At 38.2% G+C, this 23,946-nt stretch overlaps 3 protein-coding genes across 4 annotated transcripts in view; 1 reads left to right on the forward strand and 2 right to left on the reverse strand.

The window, feature by feature from the left end:
- Positions 1-15,426, reverse strand: part of LOC143212298 (carboxyl-terminal PDZ ligand of neuronal nitric oxide synthase protein) — a 63,588-nt gene extending 48,162 nt beyond the window's left edge. Inside the window, exons 1-2 of one of the 2 annotated variants that reach the window (XM_076430921.1) lie at positions 15,285-15,426; positions 290-437 (exon numbers count right to left, since the gene is read on the reverse strand). In XM_076430921.1, coding sequence (XP_076287036.1) covers positions 290-397 — 108 coding nt within the window. In that variant the 5' untranslated portion in view covers positions 398-437; positions 15,285-15,426. Of the gene's footprint in view, positions 1-289; positions 438-15,280 lie in introns of both variants that reach the window. The other variant, XM_076430920.1, reaches the window with a different exon arrangement.
- Positions 15,427-15,748: 322 nt separating this feature from the next.
- Positions 15,749-23,946, reverse strand: part of Pxn (Peroxidasin) — a 33,418-nt gene continuing 25,220 nt past the window's right edge. Inside the window, exons 7-8 of the mRNA XM_076430917.1 lie at positions 18,180-21,416; positions 15,749-18,062 (exon numbers count right to left, since the gene is read on the reverse strand). The gene's annotated coding sequence lies outside the window, so the exon portion shown is untranslated. The remainder of the gene's footprint in view (positions 18,063-18,179; positions 21,417-23,946) is intronic.
- Mvd (mevalonate diphosphate decarboxylase) lies at positions 18,927-23,655 on the forward strand. The gene is made up of 10 exons (XM_076430935.1): positions 18,927-19,733; positions 19,837-20,321; positions 21,089-21,159; positions 21,223-21,290; positions 21,640-21,686; positions 21,752-21,903; positions 21,967-22,134; positions 22,218-22,511; positions 22,583-22,744; positions 23,382-23,655. Exons 2-10 carry the CDS (start codon positions 20,270-20,272, stop codon positions 23,523-23,525), a joined length of 1,158 nt encoding a protein of 385 aa, XP_076287050.1. The 5' UTR covers positions 18,927-19,733; positions 19,837-20,269; the 3' UTR covers positions 23,526-23,655.

Here is a 23,946-nt window from a genome sequence, read left to right on the forward strand (position 1 = left end):
AAATGCAGAAAGATCCGCAGTCTGATAATTATCTAAAATTACTAAAATTTTGGATTGTAAAGGTTTATCGAATGATGTATTATATAAAAAAATGTTTTCAACATATGGAACTTCAAAAATTCAATTTTGGCTAGTAAAAACGGATTTCCAGTCCGCTGTGGAACATCCCGCTATCAACAAGGTGATCTACCCTGGGACTGGAAACAGAGAATCAGGTCCCCATCAACCCCCACGCAACATCGTCACTGATTACCTTCTACAGAACCATCAAGTGTTTAGGGTGGATTACCTTGGCGTGGAAGACAATCCCACGATGGAACGCCTCCTCGCTGTGGAGCGGTATGCAATTGTCGTACTCGTCATTGTGTACGAGATTGTATTGCTTCTTAGAGGGCATGCTTGGCCCAGCTTCATCCGATTGTGCTCGTCCAGTCTCGCTGAAACATTAGATGGGGTATTAGCGCCCGAGAACGATCGTTTCCATACTCGTAAAACTTTCAGTAAAAACAAACGGAACATCTATACGGAGTCGTTTCCCGCCCGCCTCCCTCAACTTAGAGTCTAAAATTAAGCCCGGGGAACCCCATCGCTCTCGCTAGGTGTTCTTCATTGTTCCCACGTCTCGTAGATATTTCGAACGCGTTGTAAAAACAGCTAATTTCCAAAGGTTGTTACTTGCACGGCAGACGCGCGACTATCGGTTTCCTCGATTTCCGTCTATATCACCACCACTTTAACGATCCTTTGTTCCCTCGGCGCTTCGATCACGCCGAGAGATTTTAATTAGATAAGAAACTATCTCATGATTGAAAGTCGAACTCTTCTCTTACCCTGCGCATCAAGATAAAGCGTCCGTAAAAATCTTTTACGCTTCGAATACCCCGTATCTCTTCATGCAACCACGATGGATCTCGCTCGTGATTGTAAGCTACCCCTCACCCTCTAAATGTCTGTTCCATTTTCTTGTACTCTTGTAATCGAAAGGTCTGTTTCATCCTCTTGTACCCACAACGAACATTTGCAAACTCCTATTGCAATGCTATAACCATCGGGTTTCTATGAGATTTTGATGACTGCAGTACAGCCGAAAGTCTAATAGTCTCTTTCAATCAACTTCTCTGAATGTAACATTATACAATTCGACGAAAAAAACGATAAAACTTTAAATTCTAGTGCAAGCAATCCAAGACCTAACCCAGATAACCGTCTGGAAATCAATATGACAGCGTACTAACTTGTCAAACGCGCTTGAAATCTTCGTGTATAACTTTTAAACGGACGCACTCCGCACACTGAAACTTGGATTCCGCGCAGTAGAATTTAAAGTTTTATCATTTTTTTTTCGTCGAATTGTACAACATTACATTCAGAAAAGTTGAAATCTTTTGGTTCCCTGAGTGAAAGTCCAGTCTTTTTCTAAATCCCAACAGAAATAAGACTGTTCGAAATGACTTGCTGGATGAGTAACCATTTCATCCATTCTCCACAAATCAGAAGACTCGCTCGAGTCTTTCATCGTGGTACTCGGCAATTTCAATCGTTTGAGAGGCATGAAAATTACACGCTTTCTTAAATTCGGATGTATCTTTCGAAGTGAAATAGAAATCACTGGAGCTTGTCACCTTGTTCTTTCAATTCGAGAACGATAATTAGAGGGCGAATAACTTGAACCTTAACAGCACAGTGTAACATTCGTTAAATGGAAACAATCGCAATCATCAGTCTTTTGTATGGACTGTAGAAAGTGAAGGACAATATGCATAGAACACCAGTGGTTGTACTTTATGTTTTTATACTTTACCCTCGAAAAATATGAAATGGTCTAACATAAAGGATCTCAGGGTGGGATCACACAGAATTCAGTCGGTTGCAATCTCATGCTTGAAATGAAGTATGAAGTAGCAGTCGCCCACGTGTCGGCAACGTTTAAAAAAAGACACCAGACCGAAGTTCCTCCAGCTACCGAGGGTAAACCGTCGTTAGTTGGGAAGATGGTCTTTCAGCAGTGACACTGTTCAGTATCATTGGTAGTCGGCTAAATCCGCCGCGAAACTGGCTCCCCACCGTGAGCCGGCGTCTCCTGCGTATCTTCTGCAGGTTATCGCGCTATTTGCTCACTGGAAATAGGTACGATCCTTGTTTAAGGCCGTCGGAGAACCTGACGAAGGCTGTGAATACCGTGCACGAAGCACGTGCTTGCAAGTGGTACCGCGCGTTCAAGGTCAACTGCGACCTATACGGCCCGTATAGCTGACGCATGGCTTGACGTTTCTGATCCCCAAGCCCCGAAGGTGCTGAACAAAAAGGCTGCTCGCAGGCCGAAGATAGCATCGAGGCCGAGAATAAGTGCCGATTTCCTGTGGCCGTTCGATGCAACGCCGGTCTCTCCCCTACTCTGATTGGACGGGTCTCATTCATGGGAATCAACCGCCAGGTGGCTGGTTCTCTGGGTTCTCCTCGCGATCCTTCGAATGAGAACGATCGCGTTACAATAACCCTGATCGCCTTCGTTATGCCCAGATTCCCGGGAATATTTAACGACCGACTGAATCTATCGAGACTACTACATACCTTTTTACCCCCCCCCCCCTTACGCGACTATCTTGATCGGTTTTTTTACGCTTGATTGCCTGTCGGAGGGAGATAAAGCGATCCTCGAACTTTTAAAGCTTTTGTACAGAGCTAGGAGTCACGAAGGGGCTTGAAGCTTCACTGGCTTTTTTATCAGTTTTTTCATCTCGTGAAAGAGACCTTGGGGGTTAATTGCGGAGAGGTTCCCGATTGAACGCGGCGAACGCAAGTTGGGAAATTTGATTGTCAAAGCCGAGGTTCTACAGCCTCGACAGCAGAAAATTCCGTGTCACCGAGGATTGCACCCATTTTGTGTCCTATAATTTGGTCAGAATATTTCATTTAAATCACTTTCATTCATTTCAATCACTTTCATTTAAAACGAGTACGATCACGACTATACATGGGATAGTTAATGGAGGACTATCCCGACAGGCGACGACGAGGTTTCTTTTCGCTTCATCGAGCAACCACAAAAAGGAAAACCAAGCTAAAATCAAAGAACAGAATCTTCTTTTGTCGGATCTTCGTTGACAAACACTTGACTCATCTACTTGACTTCCCCACTCAACAAGAAGCACCAAATGGTGAGAATGAAACTTCGAAGCAATCAATGGAGCACCAGCTGCTCGGGCTATCCTCATTAAGCACTGTTCGCTCTTAATGAGGCTATAAATACAATTACGCTAACGATTCCGCTTTGACTTTTTGCAAATCTTTCGGCCCATCTGGAGTCGCAGTGAACATTCATTGATAGATAACGCGAGTAAAAATACGTGCCACAGTCTTGCTCATTTATAAAAATCAATGTTGGACAGAATTGGACATTTTTAAACAAGATTTTTCTTTTTTGTAATAATATTTCAATTTTATTTAATGTGCATTGTTACATTACTAGACTATGGGTCATTATGCGAAATAAAAAGTTTGTGCATCAATTGTAAGGGCACAGTAGCTGAATAGAAATTTATATCTTTCACTAATCATTTTAATATAGTGAAAATAACATAACTATTAAAAGTTTTTTTAGTCTTTTCACTGTCTTCTGACGAATTAACTCGGCATCCCCAGGTAAAAATGAAATAATCGTTGAAGGATCCCAATAAATTTTTCTTTATTTAAAGATCTACATGTCAAGGGAAGGATGCTGCACTCATGTATCAAACATCTTACCAAGAAGTAAAAAAATAATTATACATATATTCTTCTGCGTCCGTTCTTGGCTTCCGTTGTTATTCCGTTGTTATATTATTCCATTCTCGTTCCAAAATATTCTACAAATGTGTTTTCGAAGTAGGGCAAAAGTTTCGTATCTGTCTATCCAGTTCATCCCATAATTTTTCTATGGGTTTCAAATCTGATGATTGGGGTGGCGATTTCATAATTTTTAATGAATTATTACATTGAAGTTGATCCAAATAGTTTTTACATATTTTCGACGTGTGTTTTGGATTATTATCATTATATTTATATTATGTAGTTAATGCAGTTAAAGATTCATAATCCATACGAAATACCAGAGTTTTACTAAAAACCAAAGGTGTCCTAAGATTTATGAGCGGGAGTGTATATAAGGATTCGCAAAGTACGATACAATAAACAAAGCGATAAGAAAAATTGAATAAACAAATACTAGACAGCAGTACACCTGGTTCCACGATCGTTCAAAGCGGTAATCGTGTCAAGTTCAACTCGAATGGAGCGAACGCGACAATGACGTCAAAGGGAGGGTGAAAAGCACAGCAAGAGCGGTCCCAGGGAACGTCAAAGATACTAAGAAGCTACAACGTTATAGAGTGTGAGCTCTCAAGGGCAGAGGCGTCCTCGGGCGTGGAAAAAGGGCTGAGTCAGGAAACAAAAGACTGACAACAAGGGATGACAGACACATGGGGTGGTCGAGGGCGGAGAAGTCTTACGTATCGGTCGTTTCAACCCTCACGGAGATGTTATCACGACAGTAATTTCATTATCCCGCGCGTGAGACCAAATTACACTTTATTCCCGCCAACGGCATCGACCAATTACGTTGGCCAGGCACGTGCGATGAAATTGTGACGGTGGAAATAAAAGGCAACAAAAGTAATATGTTCTCGAGCGACGCATCGGGAATTCTAACGACGGGCAACTCGTTTCGGAAATAGTGTCCATCAAGGAACAAGTCGTAGCCTCCGTCTGATAGACTGAGACTCCAATTTCATCCCTTATAAGTTCGCCGTGGGTAATTAGACTGCGGATTTTATGCTTTTATGACAAAAATGAGCAGGTGTGATTTAAAATAGTAAAATATCCGAAAAATTTAAATATACTATTATTTTTGACCTACTAAACATAATAGGGAAGAAAATAAATTTCTATTTCACTCTAGTTTGTTGCAATTAAGATATTTTTTTTTTGTATAAAGATCCACAGTCTATAGTGATTAATTGACTGCTTGCGTTTATGCGGAATCAAAATTTTCTGTAAATTGGACGATATGTACCGAGGATACATAAATATTGATTTCTTTCGTTGATAATTTTAACCATCCAAGGGTGCACTCAACGGTTATTTTCTCCAGTGTTTTCGGCTTTCAAAAACTCTGACAACTTCCAGGATAATTCAAGTCTCTACTTTGATACTGTTATGAACAAAAAATAAAACTGTCACGGATTAAATTCGGAGAGATGAGGGTCCCCCCTCCTTTCCCTTTCAAAGGGTTCAAAAGTGAAATTTTCACCTAGACATAAACGACCCAGTGTGCCCACGGAGGGTCATCTATTTCGTTTTTATTATTGTAGATAGTTGAAACAACTAAACTGTTTCAGTCAATGAAAATCCCTCTTCCACTGATACTTCGTATACACTAAACAGAAAATTCTGTTTGAATTTATTTTTGCTAAATCTTTTGTGTTATCGCGTTTTCTAGACATTAATCCACAAACTTCCATATAAAACTTCCATAATCCAATAACTACAATAAGAAAACATATGGGAAATCATGTTTCTACGTTGGTCGTTCCTAAAATGATGAGTTTGAAGGGTTATTAAAAATTGATAGAAGGTCTCAACAAACACTTGGTCGTTGCGTTCAAGGTCGACGGTCTATTTAAAGCGGAAATCGCTCGTATCGAAAAATTGATAGCTAATGGCTTCATAAATACTTCAGGGTCGTATATTTTTTTCGAAAATAGAATCCTCGTCGCGAGCATGTAAAAAGGTGCTAAATAAAGGGAGCGATCGATAAATTATGCAAAAGGTAATACATGTACAGTGAAACGCAAGCACGTTAGGATGAAGGTTGAGGCCAGTAACCTTGAAGATTCAATCATCTCGCGAGCTCGTTCGGTCTCGTTCCACAAAATGGAATTTTCGACCGCGATCATGCATCGATCATGCGCCGACGCCCCTTTTGTCAAGCACACGTCGCACATGAATAGAAACCGGAAGGCTCGATGACGTGACGGAAAAGAGGAAAGCTAGGGTCGAGGGTAGAAAACGGGGGAAAAAGGGTGTAGAGGCAACCATACACCGGTCGAGACAGTCTACGGTTCGGATTTGATCTTCGAACTAGTATTCACGATGTTCGGATCACTGCGTCTGGTCGTAAATGAATTCCTGGGCCGGTTAAAGGTGAGTTCACACTTGTTGCAATGTCGTTATTGCTAGAAAATACTGTGCTTGAATCGAGGAAACAAATTTTCGAAAGATAAACATTTATTTGAATACTACATTAAGTAGGGATCGTGAAAATGGACACTTCGTTCGCGTATTTGTGGATTCGTAACTGGATATGCAACCGTATAGAGTTCCATACTAAATCACTGTGATGAAAACCCGGTGGTCGAATCGTTTGTTACGAAGAGACACTCCGTTCGGACATCGGTACCGCCCGTGTATCAATTAATTCTCCAAGATCGTAAGATTAAATTACTAATATGTATGTAGATTGCAAATCTTTCTGGAGAATATAAACTTTCTACAAGATGCTGCAGTTAACTGGTAATTTAACCCTTTGCACTCCAGCCCAGTGACTCATATATTACACCAACAGCCCCAACACTACATTAGTTACAAGTGTATATATTGTATATAATAATAAAAATACGGTTGCTGCAATGAAACAAAATATTTATTCCTTAGCTACATTATATAAAACAAGGTCAAGTTTATAAATCTTCAACAAAATGAAAGTTTTATGTTTAAAAGCGGCTAATATGAAAAATTTTTGAAAGTCTTGCCATCTTTGAACAAGTTTAATGTCATCCACACTGTGATCAATCCTTGAAGCTTGCAATCAACTCCAAACTCGTTAAAATAATTATTTTTCCTCACACAATAAACAAATGGAGTGATAACAATAAACAAACACATTACTTGAATTGAAGTATTCCTCGAACTTTCCCATATTGTCAGAATTAACCTATTCAACATATTAAGAAGGAAAACGAATTTCTATTTAACTCCAATTTGTTGCAACTCCTGTAGACAATTTTTATTTTGCATAAAGATCCAGTGCCTAGTCATAAGTATCAAATTTGACGTACTTATGACAAGAATTAATAGATCAAGAGTAACATAGATAAACGTGGAAAAAATTAGAAAATGCTGTTCTATTATTTGCATCCGATTAAAATGATTAAAACAGGAAATAAATGTTTATGTAGCTTCCGTGTCTATTAATACAGAGATCATTCCTTATAAAATTCCACAGTATAGTCACAAAAGACAACTAGATGATTTCGTGAATCTATAAATCAACAGTTGCACTAACCTCGGAATAACAAAACATTTCAACATCTACTAAATTATCCATATTTTGCAAAAATTCTAGATCATGTCCAGAGCCTGTGACTCGAAGTGGACAGTTCAAGTAGGGCCATTGACCTTGACCATGCAAAATACTTGAATCAGGCTAAAGCTCCGACCAAGGAAGTTCTGTTATCTTCGAACAGGTTCAGTGTTCACCACATTGTAATAAGCCTGGGCCCATCTTAAAGCCATGCAGGCTATGTATTATGTTCCACGCGGCATGGCAGCTGCCACCTTATCTGCGTATGTTTTTCGTGGTCGTTTGGTGGCCACAGGATCGGGATTTACGTTTATTATTGCCGCCGGACTGGATTCGCGGCCCGTGAAAGAGCTAAGTGATGACGCCGTTTTATTACATTAATACACAACGCGTTGGGTAGTAAATGGTGTAGAAACGACCATCAATCGGGAGTTAATCTTTTGATCCTCTATCAGTTAGGTCACGCGGAACAGTATAACTCCTTCATTGCTCTATGTTGCACGAATCTTTTAACTGTCCTGTCCAGCACATTCAGGAAATTATGTTAGCGCTCCAATTGCATTTCGCTGCAATGAATCAGATTTGCATCTGTAAAAACGCGGCGTGAATTACACCTTATTTGCATTGCTGTGCGTTTCGTTCTGGGGAATTAGCATCTAGCTCAAAGAAAAGGACACTTATCAAATACCTTTCGAATGAGGCAATTTTAATTAAATTTGTATTGCTCGTGTATACAGGGTGTCCCACAAATGTTGTACTTGAAAGATGTGATTCCTGAGGTCATTTGAAGCCACTTTTCCCGTTGCGAAAATGTTCTCCGCGGCTGTGTTGAGAAATATATTAACGAAAAAAAGGACCCATCAGAGTGGGACTACAGCGGATCGATTCCGGCTCGGCCAATGGCAACGCCGCGCTCAGCGGGGCCTATCGCCAAGTGGGCGTCAACTGCGCTCTGATTGGTCCGTGGTTTTTCGCTAATAAGTCCTCAACGAAACCGCGGAGAACATTTTCGCAAAGGAAAAAGTTACTTGAAAAGACTTTGGGAATCTTCCCATTCTAGGAAGTACAATATTTTTGGAACATCTTGTATAATGAGTAGACTACGGATTTTATACATTTATGAACACAATTTATATCAATGAAAAGGTTAAACGAATTCTGAACATCAATATATTATTTTCAGAAAATGCAGAAGATGCAGAAAATGTTTATTCTACATAAAGACCGGCTACTTTCACGAGAGTAGAATATAGAATTAAAATTCCAGGAATACGTTCATGATCCGTTGCCTCGAAAGTATGTTTAATCCTCAAACAAGACACTTTTAACGGAAATCATCAGTTCGTAACACTTATTTCGTAACAGTTGTTTTTTTTTCTTCGAATTCAAATCGAACAAACACGACGACGCGTTCGTAAATCCCGTTCTCCGGCAGTTCCACGAAGAATAAAAAAAAAAGGAAGGAAGGGTAAATGACACTGGTTCGTCAATTGCAGGATCGGAACGCGAAGATAAGAGTCGTCGGAATAGGAAGAAGTTTTATTACATCCGTTTTAACGGTACGAGATCACCGCAGGCTCGTCGATGCGAGGAAAAAGGTTCGTAACAGTTTCCAACAGTATCCGCGAATAGAAAGTCATATTTCGTGGAAGAAAACGTGACTAAGCCGTTTCCTAAAAAAGCATTGTTCGAGCCTTATCGATATTGTTTGCGTTTACGTATCTATTCAGCCGTACGTCTTATTCCCATCCGTTATTCAGGCAATCGATCTCCGAGGACGTAATTTACTACCACCATAAAATGCATGTGGCTATTGGAAAATGAACCTTGGAAATTTCATCTTGAACGCAATTAGTAATATAATATTCATTACTCGTCTTTACTTTCGACAAATTAAGTCTTAAGAATTAGACATAATTGTGATAGTAGTATGCCATTTTTCCAATTCGTACACTCTACGTGAATTTCGGGGAACGTTCTATTTCGTTTAAAAAAATTTGTTTACAGCATTAGTGTATTGTTTAACAGCATCAGTGTATTGGTTTGACACAAGATGTACGGTACCCATAAAAATGACGAGGTTTATTATATATAGATTTACAATTTATTTCTTTAATTAAAAAATTGGCTAAAAATGAATTCTGAGAGGTAATATAAAAAAGTCGCTTTTAATGCTCCGTAAACCTAGTGTTAAGGTATAACGCTAGTGCTGCATTTTTGCAAATATTTGTTTGCATACAAAAGGAAACAGTGCTTGATCTGTAAGTAATTTTTGAAGTCGAATTCAATCTACCCAAAATGTCGACTTTCTCCTTGTTCTTCGACGTTTACTTTCCAAATACTACGAAATTACTGTTTTTTAATTAAGGGTGTTCGGCAGTCAACTTTATCGACTTGTGACCGCCTTTCAACTGATTTGGATTTTTATTTAACATAAAAATCCGTAGTCCCCAAGAGGATGTTACAGTAAATCGTGGCGGTAGAACGAATTAGGATTGAGACAAAGCAAGCAACGAGAGTTGAAAGTTGCAGAGCGTGATGGAGGGTTGAGGATCTTTGTAAAAGCTAATTGTTAAGGAGACAGTCTTGCGGCCGCGTCGGCTACGCAGGGTTCAAGTACCGCCGGAGGATGCATCTTTGTGCAGGCACACCTGAATCAAGCGGCGTTCACGCGGGCGCACGTGGACCGAACAAAGAGGGACGTGCCTCTAGCTGCAGCGACAACCGCGACCAGCTATCGCGGCAACAACTATACTATAGGAACGATGAACGCGCGCCGCATACTTATTCCGACGTCCGTCTGATCCGTTTGCAATGCGACATCCATCGTGAATAGAACCCCGGAGAAAGAACGTGCTTTAAACGCGATCTCCCGTATAATACCAAGTTTTTCAGACGCGGACAATCCGATTCAGTACGATTCGAATTAGATTTCCAAAATGGCGAACGCTCGCATAACGCCGCATTTCAATGCGTCGACTTCCTGCGACCGCATTCACCACGAAAAATATATTACACGCGTAGCGAAACCTCCGCGGACCCCAAGTTCGATTTGTTTTTCAAATGACTGCAAAAGTGGAGATTAAACATAAAGCCTTTTGCACTCGGAGCCGTTTTAATCCCTTGCTCTACGATTTATTTTACGGTTTCAGTGATTAGAACTTCCTTTGTAGTTTGTACGTTCCTAAAAAAGGAGAAAATTTGTATCTATTGTATGCCTACATGTTCCCCAATAACTATACATTAACGAAACCAAAATAGAATTTCATCTCGGTTTAAAGGAAATTAATAACATACATACACATTTATTAGACTCGAAAATTAAACATTTCTTCCGACCTAGATTATTTCCATTCCCTGTGATCTTTCAAATTTTATGGATGCGAAATTGGTATAATACCGCATACGATACCTAAATGTGTAATAATTGATTAGATATCGACACATTTAACGATGTAAACAATATTTAGAATAACGATACTCCGATTTTAGTTGCGCCTCAGAGTCACCATTCGAGTGCTAAGGGTTAACGCTAAACCTACCGAGCAATAAAAACGGCTACTGCACGTTGCCAAATAAAAATTACACAGTCGAAGTTATTTTGATTTTCTGCGATTTTTAGTATAATGTGTGCTTAAATATAGAGTCTTGAATAATCATTTCCAATGGAAGAATCTTTATAAATTCGATAATTGCAAAATATTAAGTTTTCGTATTAACCTTCAATTACTCGCACTCCACTTTCTACATAACTGTTTACATGGAACTTCATATGACTCGAACATAAATAAATTTTTATTGAATTTAATAACCACTTTAATACAAAATATTTGCTAGTCGACAGCTTTGTTTATGCTTGAAACACTACATTCATAGTTTTGAGGTCGTAAATGCTACATGCGAGTAATTAAAACATAATATGCTATTTTCTAAATGTTTTGATAGAATCATCATTGTACTCGCTCGAATATGTAATAAGTTGTTAGCATATATTTATTGTTAAGCAATTTATTTTTAGGAATTCTGACTACATTAACCCCATTATTCGTTTAACAATTCCAGTGGTAATTACCGTGTACCCACATGCAATTACAAGTCACGAGCGTCAAATATTTTGTTCAGTTTGGTACTGAAGTACCAATTTGATTAAACCGCGTTGCGTTACGAATTTATTGGGATTCGTGTAGTCGCAGTCGCCATAAAACATTCGCTTACCCACAATGGGGTGAGAGATTATGGTAATACGAAACCGGGGATTGAAAGTTTTACGGCGTTATTAAACAATACCGGCCTAGATTGTATCGCGCCACACACATTCAGAATTACAATACAATGAGGATATGCTAGGTGAATCCGTAACAAGGAGTATTTTAATTCTCGAGTGTAGCTACAACGAAAATTTCCCTGAACGCACAATGAACGGCGGAATTAATCTCGAGAACGACGTGAAAGGAATTTATTAAATAGAAAGGTGATAATTCATGCGGAATCATTTCGAACGCGGAGGTGGTCAATTTTTGATACATGTTTTACAGTCGATGCGCAGTGGGTGGGGTGTTTAGCCCGAACAGTCGGAAAAACGGCCTCAAGGTCATAATATGTCAGGCCGTTTGTTTCGCTAAAGCATTATGAAATCACAAATGCATTTTAACATTATAAAAAACAAAATGATATTTATTTTTTGCCGACAAAAAATCCTTTTTTCAAAATTTCATGTATAGAAGTTTATAGATGGTTAAATACTGTTCAACTTTTGTTGGAAACATTTTTTTCCTCGGATTATCGGAAACCCTTGAAAAATTGTGATAATGGAGTGCTTCCACCGAGAAGCTGAATAAAATTATTTTTGCACGTAAATTATGTTGAAATGATGTAGTTTATTATTTTAATACTGAATATGTAGACGTAGATCATGAAACTTTATAATAAGTGATTATATATTTTACAAATTAGTTATAAAACTTCAATCTGTACAAATCTCTCGAGATAAATTCCTTTTGTATGAATGTAATGATACCAGAAAGAGCACCGGATATTACTCATTAGTACAAACGAAATCGTCAATAAAGTTTTGTCATTGATTATGTTCAAATATTAATAACTATACTAATCTAGATAATAACGAAATGAAATCTGTGCGAATGTGCTCCGTATACCTACTTGAAAAGCTTCTTCAATGTAAGAATTTACACAATTTCCTTAAAACACTTGAAATCGCTAATGGATGAACGCTGTTTCAGAGGCTGTTTAACATTAGGTTACGGCGAAATAACTATTTCACATTATCTTATAAACATACTTTACTTAAAAATCGCAAATTAAGACTATTAGATCCCGTCATTTTGACGAGTCCCGTAAATCTAGTGTTAAGATCGCAAAGATCAAGATATAAATCAAGAAAACAATACTGAAACCTTATTCTTCAGACCTTTAACTATGTCGGACAGCAAAAATTGTACTTCGCGCAAAATTTTGAAGTCGACTTTTTTCCGACTTTTCGGGCCAAATACCCCACTATGCGATGGCGAGCTGTTTATAAATATGGTTGGTCTCTCGGTCCGACGGGGAGACCCATCGGAAACTGAGTCAAAGTGAAGGACCTCGTTCAGCGTCCCACGTGCTATCGAACGCGTTTTACGGGCTGTGAGCATGTGTCTCGCTACTTTCGCACGAGTCGTTAATTTCAGTGCGAAATCTATCGGGTATTTATGATTCACGCTGCACCGTGCAAGGGTAAAACGAGCAACAGGCCGCCGTCGAAAACAAAACTGCCAGGAAGAAAACGAGAGCCACACGTGAGTCGTTGCGTGGAAAACGAGCGGGAAATGTTTCTAGGTGAAGCCGAGGCTTCCATCGCCTATGGCAACAGAAAACCATAGGCGTCCTTAGCTCGCCCTAAATTATTCAGAGCGAACGATCCGACCGTGCAAAATGAAGTTGAAGTTGAAGTTCTCCCGATTTTCTCGATAATAGACGAGATTCTGTCCACTAAACAAAATACCGATAGGCATGATAATTAACATTCTAGAGTAAGTACACACGGATCACTTTACTATATTTAACACTAACAATGTGTTGGATATACACATATCATTTAATAAAAATTACAAGACTAAACTTATTTAGATTTTGATAATAATACGTGCTTGGATAAAGAAATTAATTGAATAATTTCTAATGGAAGCATCTTTATAATTTCGATAATTAAAAAATGTGTTAACTTTATACTGTTTGAGTCAACTAATACCCGTATTCAAGCCTTCACACTATACTTTTAGTCTATTAATAGATTTTTTTAATGACTGAGCTGTATGTACAAGAAGGTCAATAATTTTCTTTTAAATAATAACTTCACATGAGTTGCTACAACGCGTATTAATTCTAAAAATCTATTGAATTATGAATGAAATGCTTCAGAACAATTTATTGAGAAATTCAGAACTATTGATCTTTGTTAAGAGAAACATCTTGTTATTATATAAATATATTCCTCGCTGAGAACACAATTCACATTACATATACAGAATTGTGAACACATTTTCGAATCAAATTTTTCATCTTGGTTTGTTTTCTTAGCGGGTCCGAAAAATGAAAAATCTACAGCTGACTACGCGAGATTTAATAAATGGTCTGATACCGGTCATTTTGAACAAAGTATTGCCCTCGAAAAAAATAAACTGATAGTACAACAAACGATCTCTGAGATATATTGCGCCAGGTATTAGACATTCTTATAAATATGTAACATTTGGAGTGTCAAGGTCAACATAGACACTTTTTTTTTTAAATAGAACGTGACGTTTTTGTAACGACACATGCTCTCTAACACTACGACTTTATATTTGTCGTAAAACACGTTGAATCGGTTTTCATCGCTCGAACGATTACCCAATTGACGCATCAACTATTGTTGTATATGTATATTGAAGATCTTCAATAGACCAATAAAGTGCATTTATATTTAATATCTGTTTTTCATTGATGAACAAAGTAGAAAGTTCCAATCAGTCAATTATAAAATCGTTAATAGCTTTGACTTAATCACAGTTATCTGTATTTATGGACTAATGCATTGACGCAATAATATGACGTTAAATTTGATATGTACGAACAATTTTGCCTATTATTTTAATTCAACATTATAATAAGATTTCTTTAAATTTCACATGTTTAGTCGAGTCGTTTATTGAAATAATGCTGAACAATAATATATGTAGAAAGACGTTACACTTGTCTCGTGCAATTATTTGATTCAATAACCATTAAACCCTTGAGATGTGGTGTTAAAGCAAACAGAGAAATATTAATAAGTTAGAAGTGAGAAGTTGACAATTAAGTTTACCTCCTGAACCGAGAAAGAATTTTTCAAGAAATTGCTATTGGTCTGAGAATTGCGGAGAAAATACTAAAATTTGTTTTTCACAACTTTTGAAAATTTTGAAACTACACATTTTGAAAATTTCAGCAATACCGGTCAACGTTGCAATAAGCTACAAAACCGTTAAAAATGGTGAAAATCGCAATTTTCACGTTTTTTGTTACTCCAATAAATCTAATCTCGACTGCTCATCAGTCGATTCCGGTGAAATGTTCAGAATGTATACGACTGACACATATTTACCAAATGTACACTTCCTAAATTGTCAATACAAGCCTTTATAAAAATGAGAAAAGCAACCTTGAAAATTTTCTGAACTATCCGGACCGGTTGCAATTTTTTCAAAATTTTTTTCTCTTCGTATACAGTAAACTGATTGTTCTAACATCTCAAAATCATCCAACTCGTTTGGTCAGCTATTATGAAAGTTCTGCTCGTTTTAAAAGTACATATCCGAATATGAGTGACTCTATGTATAGCATTTTCTTTCAAGATTTTGTTAGGGAAGATGAGGTCCGGAGGACATCTCGCGAATGCGATCATCGGTCGATAAGAGATCTCACCTACAAGCCGATTGGACGATCGAAGCCGAACGGTCCTCATTAACCGGTTCGATTCGTGTTCCTGGCAACAGCGACTAAGCCGCGGTCCTTGCCCGAAAATCGGCTCCCTTTGTGAACGCAGCTTAACGGTGGAAGGCAGGCCAGTCAGCCAGGAGAAATATGCACACATTCAGGTTCCGCCGTTGGTGAAGGACCAACCACACTGACGCGCCATAGCGCGACCTATACACTCTCTACACACGTAGCCCGGCGACCTCTCTCTTTCTCTCTTTCTCTTTCTATCTCCCTCCCTCGCTCTCTCTCTCCCCCTTCTCGGAAACAGATGACAGAGTGACTCGGTCACCGTAACCCACCAGACGTCCCACAGGAGGCACCTTTACGTCGCGAGATTATTCGACAGCAGCCGACCACTTGATCTCCGCGAGCATACGTGCGACCGGCTCCGTCGGTCTCTCTTCCCTTTATCTCTCTCGGCTCCCTTTGGTCCTCTTCGTTCTCTTTTTTATTTTTTTCGCGGGTCAGTTCTAGCCGCGCGCGTTAACCCAACTCCGGAGAAAGGGAACGATATAGTCCCTCGATGCCAAGCACGCGCGAGGCTACCAATGAAGAAGGGATGCTAAGTGCCTTGTGTTCGTTCCACTGATCTCTCCGAACCGTGCCACACTAACTTCGCGTATCGTTTTTTAACAATGAACAACCGCGACACCACGAGCACACCATGTTCCTTTCCCTTGGTGTTGTTCCACGAAGAGATCCTTCTTGTTTCTACGGTTTCAGTAGTCCGTAAACGCTATCCCGCGACCGAAGCATCGTTTTACCGAGCGGATCTTTTCTACGTTGTCCCTGCCGTGCGACCGCGAGGAAGGAACGCGCGCTTCAGAGAAGCACCGTGCACGCCATGCACGACCGTGGTACATACAGCCCTCCGGGGACCGTGCAAATCACCCCCACCGTCCACAGAACCGGCATCACACTGAAATCTCGCTGGTATGTGTGATCGCAACGAGCGTCGAGCGGGAATTCGATGTTACACCAACGACATCTGCTGGAAACACGATCAACACTGTCGATAAACTCGTCGATAATACTAGAGACTCCTATTGATTTTAGCTGCCAACATAGAGGGCTATCACAAAGCTGAAATTTTACCGCTTTTGCCAGTGCGCAAGCGTATTGAACTTACACTCTATGATGGTAATATTTGAATTTGGTTACTTTAATTCTTCGATATCTATGAAAATATACATACAAAAATTCTAGGAACTGTATAAGAATACTCTATTGCATATGTGATAGTATAGAAGTAATTTTTTAAGTGAAACTAATAGAAGCAGACACACAGGAACAAAGAGTGCTCACGCCCAAAAGGGTTTCCGTGCAGTGATGCCAGCGGGGTCACCTTTTCTCGCGCATGCGCGTCCAAAAACAGTAACGTATCTATGATGAGGCGATGATGTAGCAGAGCCCTGAGGCAGCTATATCGGCAGGAATGTACCGGTATAATTGACGGGACGCACAGTAGTCCAAATAGACGACTTAGGAGTCTCTATTTGTCATTCTACCCGGGTGCACCTCAACGCTTTGCATTGCCTGGTGGCAGGTAGTTGGCGGAGAAAGAGCCTTCTGCACTGGTTCGCTCTTGTTTCTCATTTTGGAAGAATCAGAGCCTTCTGCCTGATTCGCCTTTAGTCCCCCGTGGATCGGAGACTTCCTCTCCGATTCACACCTTTTGCTCCGCGATAATTACTCGACATACCTGCGTAATTTAGTATAAGTCCGTCGTTGTAAGAAAAGGAGCCAGAAGGAATATTGCATTCGTTCTGACTCCCTTTTCATTGAGTTGTACCACTGAATTTCGTGCCACTTCCTTCGCTATCATGTTCTCCTAATATTTTGACAATTTTCGAGAAATTTCCTCGAAAATTGAACTTTGTATTAGGAGAATATGATATCGAAGGAAGTGGCACGAAATTCAGTAGTATAAGTCAACGACAAGTCAGACGACCGAAAATTTTCGAAAAATCAGTGGTACAACTTAACGACAAGCCAGACAGGCGAAAATTTTTCGAAAATTGGACTTTGTATTAGGAGAACATGATATCGAAGGAGGTGGCACGAAATTCAGTAGTATAAGTCAACGACAAGTCAGACGACCGAAAAATTTCGAAAATTAAGAGCAACTCAATGTCAAGCCAGACGGTCGAAAATGGGCGAAAATCCGAAATTCAGTAGTACAAGTCAACGACAAGTCAGACGCTCGAAAAATTTCGAGAACGAAGATTCTCCTAATAGGAAACTTAATTTTTGTCTAATTTGAAATTTTTCTTTATCCAAAATTTTCGAAGATGTTGAACTAATTTTACTATTGAATATTTATTTACAGTGGACAAGTGTACAGCATGCGGAAATAAGAACACATTAACTGTTCTAACTAATATTCTTTACTTTTTACCAAAAAAATTACAAAATTGAACGTGTACAGTGGTGAGATGTGAAAATGGTCCCTGTCAAGAATGCAGTGGCGTGGGTGCGGATTGGTGCGGATGCAAGGCCGATTGGACCAGAGTTGCCATCTGCGAGTCCCGCCAGGCTCCTTACTCGAAAAATATATTACACGCGTAGCGAAACCTCCGCGGACCCCAAGTTCGATTTGTTTTTCAAATGACTGCAAAAGTGGAGATTAAACATAAAGCCTTTTGCACTCGGAGCCGTTTTAATCCCTTGCTCTACGATTTATTTTACGGTTTCAGTGATTAGAACTTCCTTTGTAGTTTGTACTTTCCTAAAAAAGGAGAAAATTTGTATCTATTGTATGCCTACATGTTCCCCAATAACTATACATTAACGAAACCAAAATAGAATTTCATCTCGGTTTAAAGGAAATTAATAACATACATACACATTTATTACACTCGAAAATTAAACATTTCTTCCGACCTAGATTATTTCCATTCCCTGTGATCTTTCAAATTTTATGGATGCGAAATTGGTATAATACCGCATACGTTACCTAAATGTGTAATAATTGATTAGATATCGACACATTTAACGATGTAAACAATATTTAGAATAACGATACTCCGATTTTAGTTGCGCCTCAGAGTCACCATTCGAGTGTTAAGGGTTAACGCTAAACCTACTGAGCAATAAAAACGGCTACTGCACGTTGCCAAATAAAAATTACACAGTCGAAGTTATTTTGATTTTCTGCGATTTTTAGTATAATGTGTGCTTAAATATAGAGTCTTGAATAATCATTTCCAATGGAAGAATCTTTATAAATTCGATAATTGCAAAATATTAAGTTTTAGTAGTAACCTTCAATTACTCGCACTCCACTTTCTACATAACTGTTTACATGGAACTTCATATGACTCGAACATAAATAAATTTTTATTGAATTTAATAACCACTTTAATGCAAAATATTTGCTAGTCGACAGCTTTGTTTATGCTTGAAACACTACATTCATAGTTTTGAGGTCGTAAATGCTACATGCGAGTAATTAAAACATAATATGCTATTTTCTAAATGTTTGACCAGAGTTGCCATCTGCGAGTCCCGCCAGGCTCCTTACTCCTTACCCTTCCGCCCTCACCCTCGCCCTCGCCCTCGCCATCGCCATAGCTTCCCCCACTTTTCCGCCTATGGATGGCTCGGCTTGGGTGAAGTTAGTTTGTGAATTCAGTTTACAGCAGTTTAGAGACGTTTGGTGTGTGCAGTGTAGTAAGAATCAAAGTTTTAGAGTGCCGTTTGTATAAAAAAGAAAGTATACCACAAGAATTTAGAAATATCATTGTACAAGAAGGAACTAGCAAAAATGATAGTAGTGACTGTAACTAGCAGGGCGTAAATATACATTTTTTAAACCTTAGTTTGTGTTTCTTTTGTATTTATAGCAGTATAGCCTACCTTTCCTAAACAAATCAGCTTACATAAGCATACGGTCTTTTTGGAACACTCTCTTTTGGAACATTATCCACTTCTGGTAAGGTACTACAATTTATAAACTACAGTAATTATAGTAAATTATAATAATTTATTAATTAATAGCATCTTGTGTGTGTGTGTGTGTGCAAATTGTGGAGAATATCGATTGCTCAGGTCTCACCACGAGGAGGTTTCTGCACAAGAGACTCGGAAGGGGAGTCAAAACGAACACAATATTCCTTCTAGCAACTTACAACAACATGAGTCGGAGTACAAGTATCTCCGATCCACGGGGGATCCAAGGCGAATCAGGCAGAAAGCTCTGATCCTTTCAAAGCGAAAAACAGGAACCAACAACAGCTAACGGCTCTGGTTCGAAGGTGACGCGGTCCGTACAATGCTTGCAACCCAAATCCGGCCAGGACCACCGATGCCAGAATCGTGGTACCGTAGTATCAGTGCTATCAGATGAGGGGAATCACGGTGATATGATGTAGGACACGTCCTGGAGTCTTTTTGTCCGGTAAGATTATTTTGGTATATTCCCGCCAATATAATGCCTCAGGGCTCTGGCCGCTCTGTTACCCAATAGTACATACGTTACTGTTTTCTCGCGCATGCGTTAGACTCAATCGAAGCGCTGCGCTGGCCTGGTTGATTAGGGACAAGATGATTGAAGATGATCCCCGGGACGGTACAGAGGGAAGAGGGGCCTATTCTTCTGCATAGTAGTAGTAGTGTGTGTGTGTGTCCGCTTCGGCCAATAGAAGGCGAGCTCCTTCCAAACTAACCAATCAGCCGCGTATTCTTGCTACGTCACCGCATTCCTGCCAAGGACCTTCTTGTCATCTCCACACAATATTTGTGTGTGATATTCAAATTTGTATGAAATATAAGTGAAGTAGAGTTTGCTTACGAAAATGACGGTCTAGTATGTAGTCTAGTTAACATATACTTAATGCTCGTATGAATATAAACGGTGCGCGTCACATAGGAACGCGTTGTTCCGTTGTATAGTAGACGTTTATCGGTGGAGAGAGCTAAGTGGAACTTTGGATCATGAGTACCGTTACCTGTATTGCACCTGTTAATATTGCTGTAATAAAATATTGTAAGTATTCCTCTTTCAACTTTTTATAATCACTGCAAGGTAATTACATGTATTACAAAATTTATTTCTTCGTAGTGTATGCGGCAAGAATTTATTAAACAAATTTTTCTCTAGCATTTCAATTTTATATCTAACAGTAATTAAACTGGAATATTAGAATTATAATACAGCTTCCTTTTCGTTTATTTCGCTACAATAATAATTAAATGCATAATAATTATCAATTACAATTCGGATTTTCGAATGCGCGCCACGTTGGAATAAAAAAATTTTGTTTTCTTTTAAATATTTCTCTATCGAACAGATAACGTGTCCAAGCTAAAAATTTTAAATCGAATCTGTTTAAAAATATTTTTCTATCGAACAAACGCCACTGTGAACTTCAAGGTTTAAAAAAAATCACGTTTTATTATCGGCCACTTTGCGTTCGGAATAATATACATATATTTACTGAGAGCTCACAAGAAGGTCCCTGGCAGGAATGCGGTGACGTAGGCAAGAATGCGCGCCCGATTGGTTAGCTTGGAAGGAGCGCGACCTTCCATTGGCCGAAGCGGTCACACACACTACTACTACTATGCAAAACGATAGACCCCTCTTGCCTCTGTGCCCCCCCGGAGACTTTCTTGTGAGCTCTCAGCGTACTATACGCGATTTTATGTGCGCGGCCTCTTGTAATTTAAATAGATACTTTTAAGCATTATTATTCAAATAGGATCACAGATAGGAAAATGTGTGGCTTGAAATTTACAATTCATTGCTTCCAGGGGGCAAAAGAGATGAAACATTGATACTACCAGCAAATGATTCTATAAGTGCCACCCTAGATACAGATCAGGTATATACGCAATTTTATTATCAAAAACATACCAGATATCAATAAAATTTATTTTTTTTCCAGCTATGTGCAAAGACCACTGTAATGGCCAGTCCACATTTCAAAGAAGACTGTATATGGCTAAATGGAAAGTGAGTTTCAATACTTATTATATAGTAAACTGCGGATGTTTATGCAATTTGCAATTTTTGTAGACGAATTTGAAGGAAGTGTAATCAAATAAAATCTTGCTTTCAGTGGTAGTAGCCTTTGTAGATCTGAAACAAATAAAAATTGTCTGCATCAATTGCAAGAAATAGAAACCAAACACAGAATGTTATTTCTTCCCTTGAGAATTTTAATAGATGAGAAATTATATATATACAACTACAACTTTGAATTTCAGCTACTCAATTTTGTTATAAATGCATAAAGATCCGCAGTCTACTTATTACTTATGAATATAAATTATATTATATTTTAATTTTACATTTTTTTTAGAGAAGAAGACATCAGAAATCCCAGATTACAAAACTGTTTAGCAGAATGTAATTAATTAATGATATATTGAGATTTTTGAAAATTTCGTAAATGACATTACATATTGTTTTAGTTAGAAAACGTGCAGGATCTTCCAACACATTAGGAAAATGGAAAATTCATATTTGCTCAAAGAATAATTTTCCAACTGCAGCTGGTTTAGCATCCAGTGCAGCGGGTTATGCTTGTTTGGTAACAGCCCTGGCTAAGCTATACGAAGTAGAGGTATTATCGAATGAATATAAAATATTACAAAGTAAAATAAATATATAAAATGGTATATTTTAGGGTGACATTAGCTCAATAGCTCGTGTTGGCTCGGGATCAGCGTGTCGTAGCGTTTTAGGAGGCTTTGTAAGATGGCACATGGGTTCTGATCCGAAAGGAACTGATAGTATAGCGAAGCAAATTGTGCCTGCTTCTTACTGGCCAGAAATGAGGGTATTAATATTAGTTGTAAGTGAAACAACAAGTTAAATGTTATTTATATCTAATTATTTCAAATTCAGATATTCAAGATTGTATATGTTATACTGTAGGTGCATGACACACAGAAGAAAGTCTCTAGCGCAGTTGGGATGAAACGAGGCATGGAAACATCAGAGCTATTGAAATACAGAGTGAAGCACATTGTTCCAGCAGCAGCAAATAAAATGCAACAGGCGCTAATTGAAAAGGATTTTAAAACTTTTGCTGAACTTACTATGAAGGATTCGAATAGTATGCATGCAGCGGTCTTAGATACATATCCACCATGTGTCTATTTGAATAATACTTCGCATGCAGTTATTGATTTAATTCATTCTTATAACAATGCTGCTAATGATACAAAGGTAACATTAGTACTAGAGAGTGTTTCTACTGAAAAGTCTCAGAACCTGTGACAAAATTTATTTTGTTTTAGGTTGCATACACATATGATGCAGGACCAAATGCTACTTTGTATCTGCTAGAAAAAGATGTTCCAGAAGTTATGGGTGTAATAGATTATTTTTTTCCTCCGCTGCAAGATAATTTAGTTGAATATAGGAAAGGATTGCCTATTGAAACAGTTAAACCTTCACAAGTAAATTATTCATTTTTTTATGCTTTTTATCATTAGTGTGATTAGAATCTTTGTCAGGGGGGGGGCAGGTCTCCTGATTTTTGCTCACAATGCTCCCCGTCAGGCACCTGTATATACTTTATACCATATATACAGTGTGCCTCACGAACTCTGTCCATTTGTATTCTGAATATAAAAGTATTAAGATGCATTTGTCCTAAAACTTGTTTAAAATTAACTTTAAATTAAAAATGTTTACATTTGACATATTGAGCAGAATGGAAACAGTCAAATATCTCAGCAATGCTAAGTTTTAAGACAATATTAGGACAGACTACGTCAATCTATCGAAATGGAGCATAGAAAATTGGACATTCCATTTAAAAAAGCAAAGGTGACCTCTACATATATCTTCTGTATGCCTTCACTTTTGCAAGAATACCATTTATATCATATTATGTAGTTTCTTAAATCCTACAACTTCTGTACGTAACATTTTCTCGTATTGTTTGAAATAACCAAGATATTCAAGTGGACAGAGTTTATGACACACTATATGATGGGGCCAGGCCTACTTGACAGCTACCTAGTAACACCCATGCTTTTTGTACACTAAAATAATGATATCTAAGTGAACTTATTTCTTAATTTGTTTCAGGATTTGTTAAACAAAATGAATATTCAAAAACATGAACGAGGATGTTTTAAATATATTATTTATACACAAGTTGGTGATGGACCTAAGTACCTGAATAATCCCAAAGATCATTTGTTAAACAATCAAGGATTACCCATTCGTTAATCATATATAAATTTTAGATATTAGAAATTTTAACTCTCTATAAAATATAATAAATTATAATTATTTATGAAATGATTTTAATAAAAAATATTGTGAATCAGCACGAGAAAATACAGTTTTGTTATTCCTTAAATTTAGTTGTATTAATTCACATATACTTGCTTCATTTGATGGAACATGTGCTTTCATAAATGAACGTAACAACTGATGATTAAATAGACTCCGGATTTTATGCATTTATAACAAAAATGAGCGAGTGCGATTTAAAACAGTGAAAATATTAAGAAACTTTAAAAATATTAATATATTGTTTTCACCACATTAAAATTATTAATGAAGGATATAAATAGATTTAAATTTAAATAGCTCCTGTGTCTTGCAATTCATGCACAAACTTTTTTATTTTGCATAAACATCCAGA

Source organism: Lasioglossum baleicum, chromosome 9 (assembly GCF_051020765.1).
Source record: "Lasioglossum baleicum chromosome 9, iyLasBale1, whole genome shotgun sequence".
Lineage (NCBI taxonomy): Eukaryota > Metazoa > Arthropoda > Insecta > Hymenoptera > Halictidae > Lasioglossum > Lasioglossum baleicum.

Coding starts and splice junctions, on each gene's coding strand:
- Mvd (XM_076430935.1), top strand. CDS start 20,270: ATGAGTACCGTTACCTGTATTGCACCTGTTAATATTGCTGTAATAAAA. Junction 21,687..21,751: donor ACAAAACTGTTTAGCAGAAT/GTAATTAATTAA, acceptor ATATTGTTTTAG/TTAGAAAACGTGCAGGATCT. Junction 22,745..23,381: donor AAACAGTTAAACCTTCACAA/GTAAATTATTCA, acceptor AATTTGTTTCAG/GATTTGTTAAACAAAATGAA.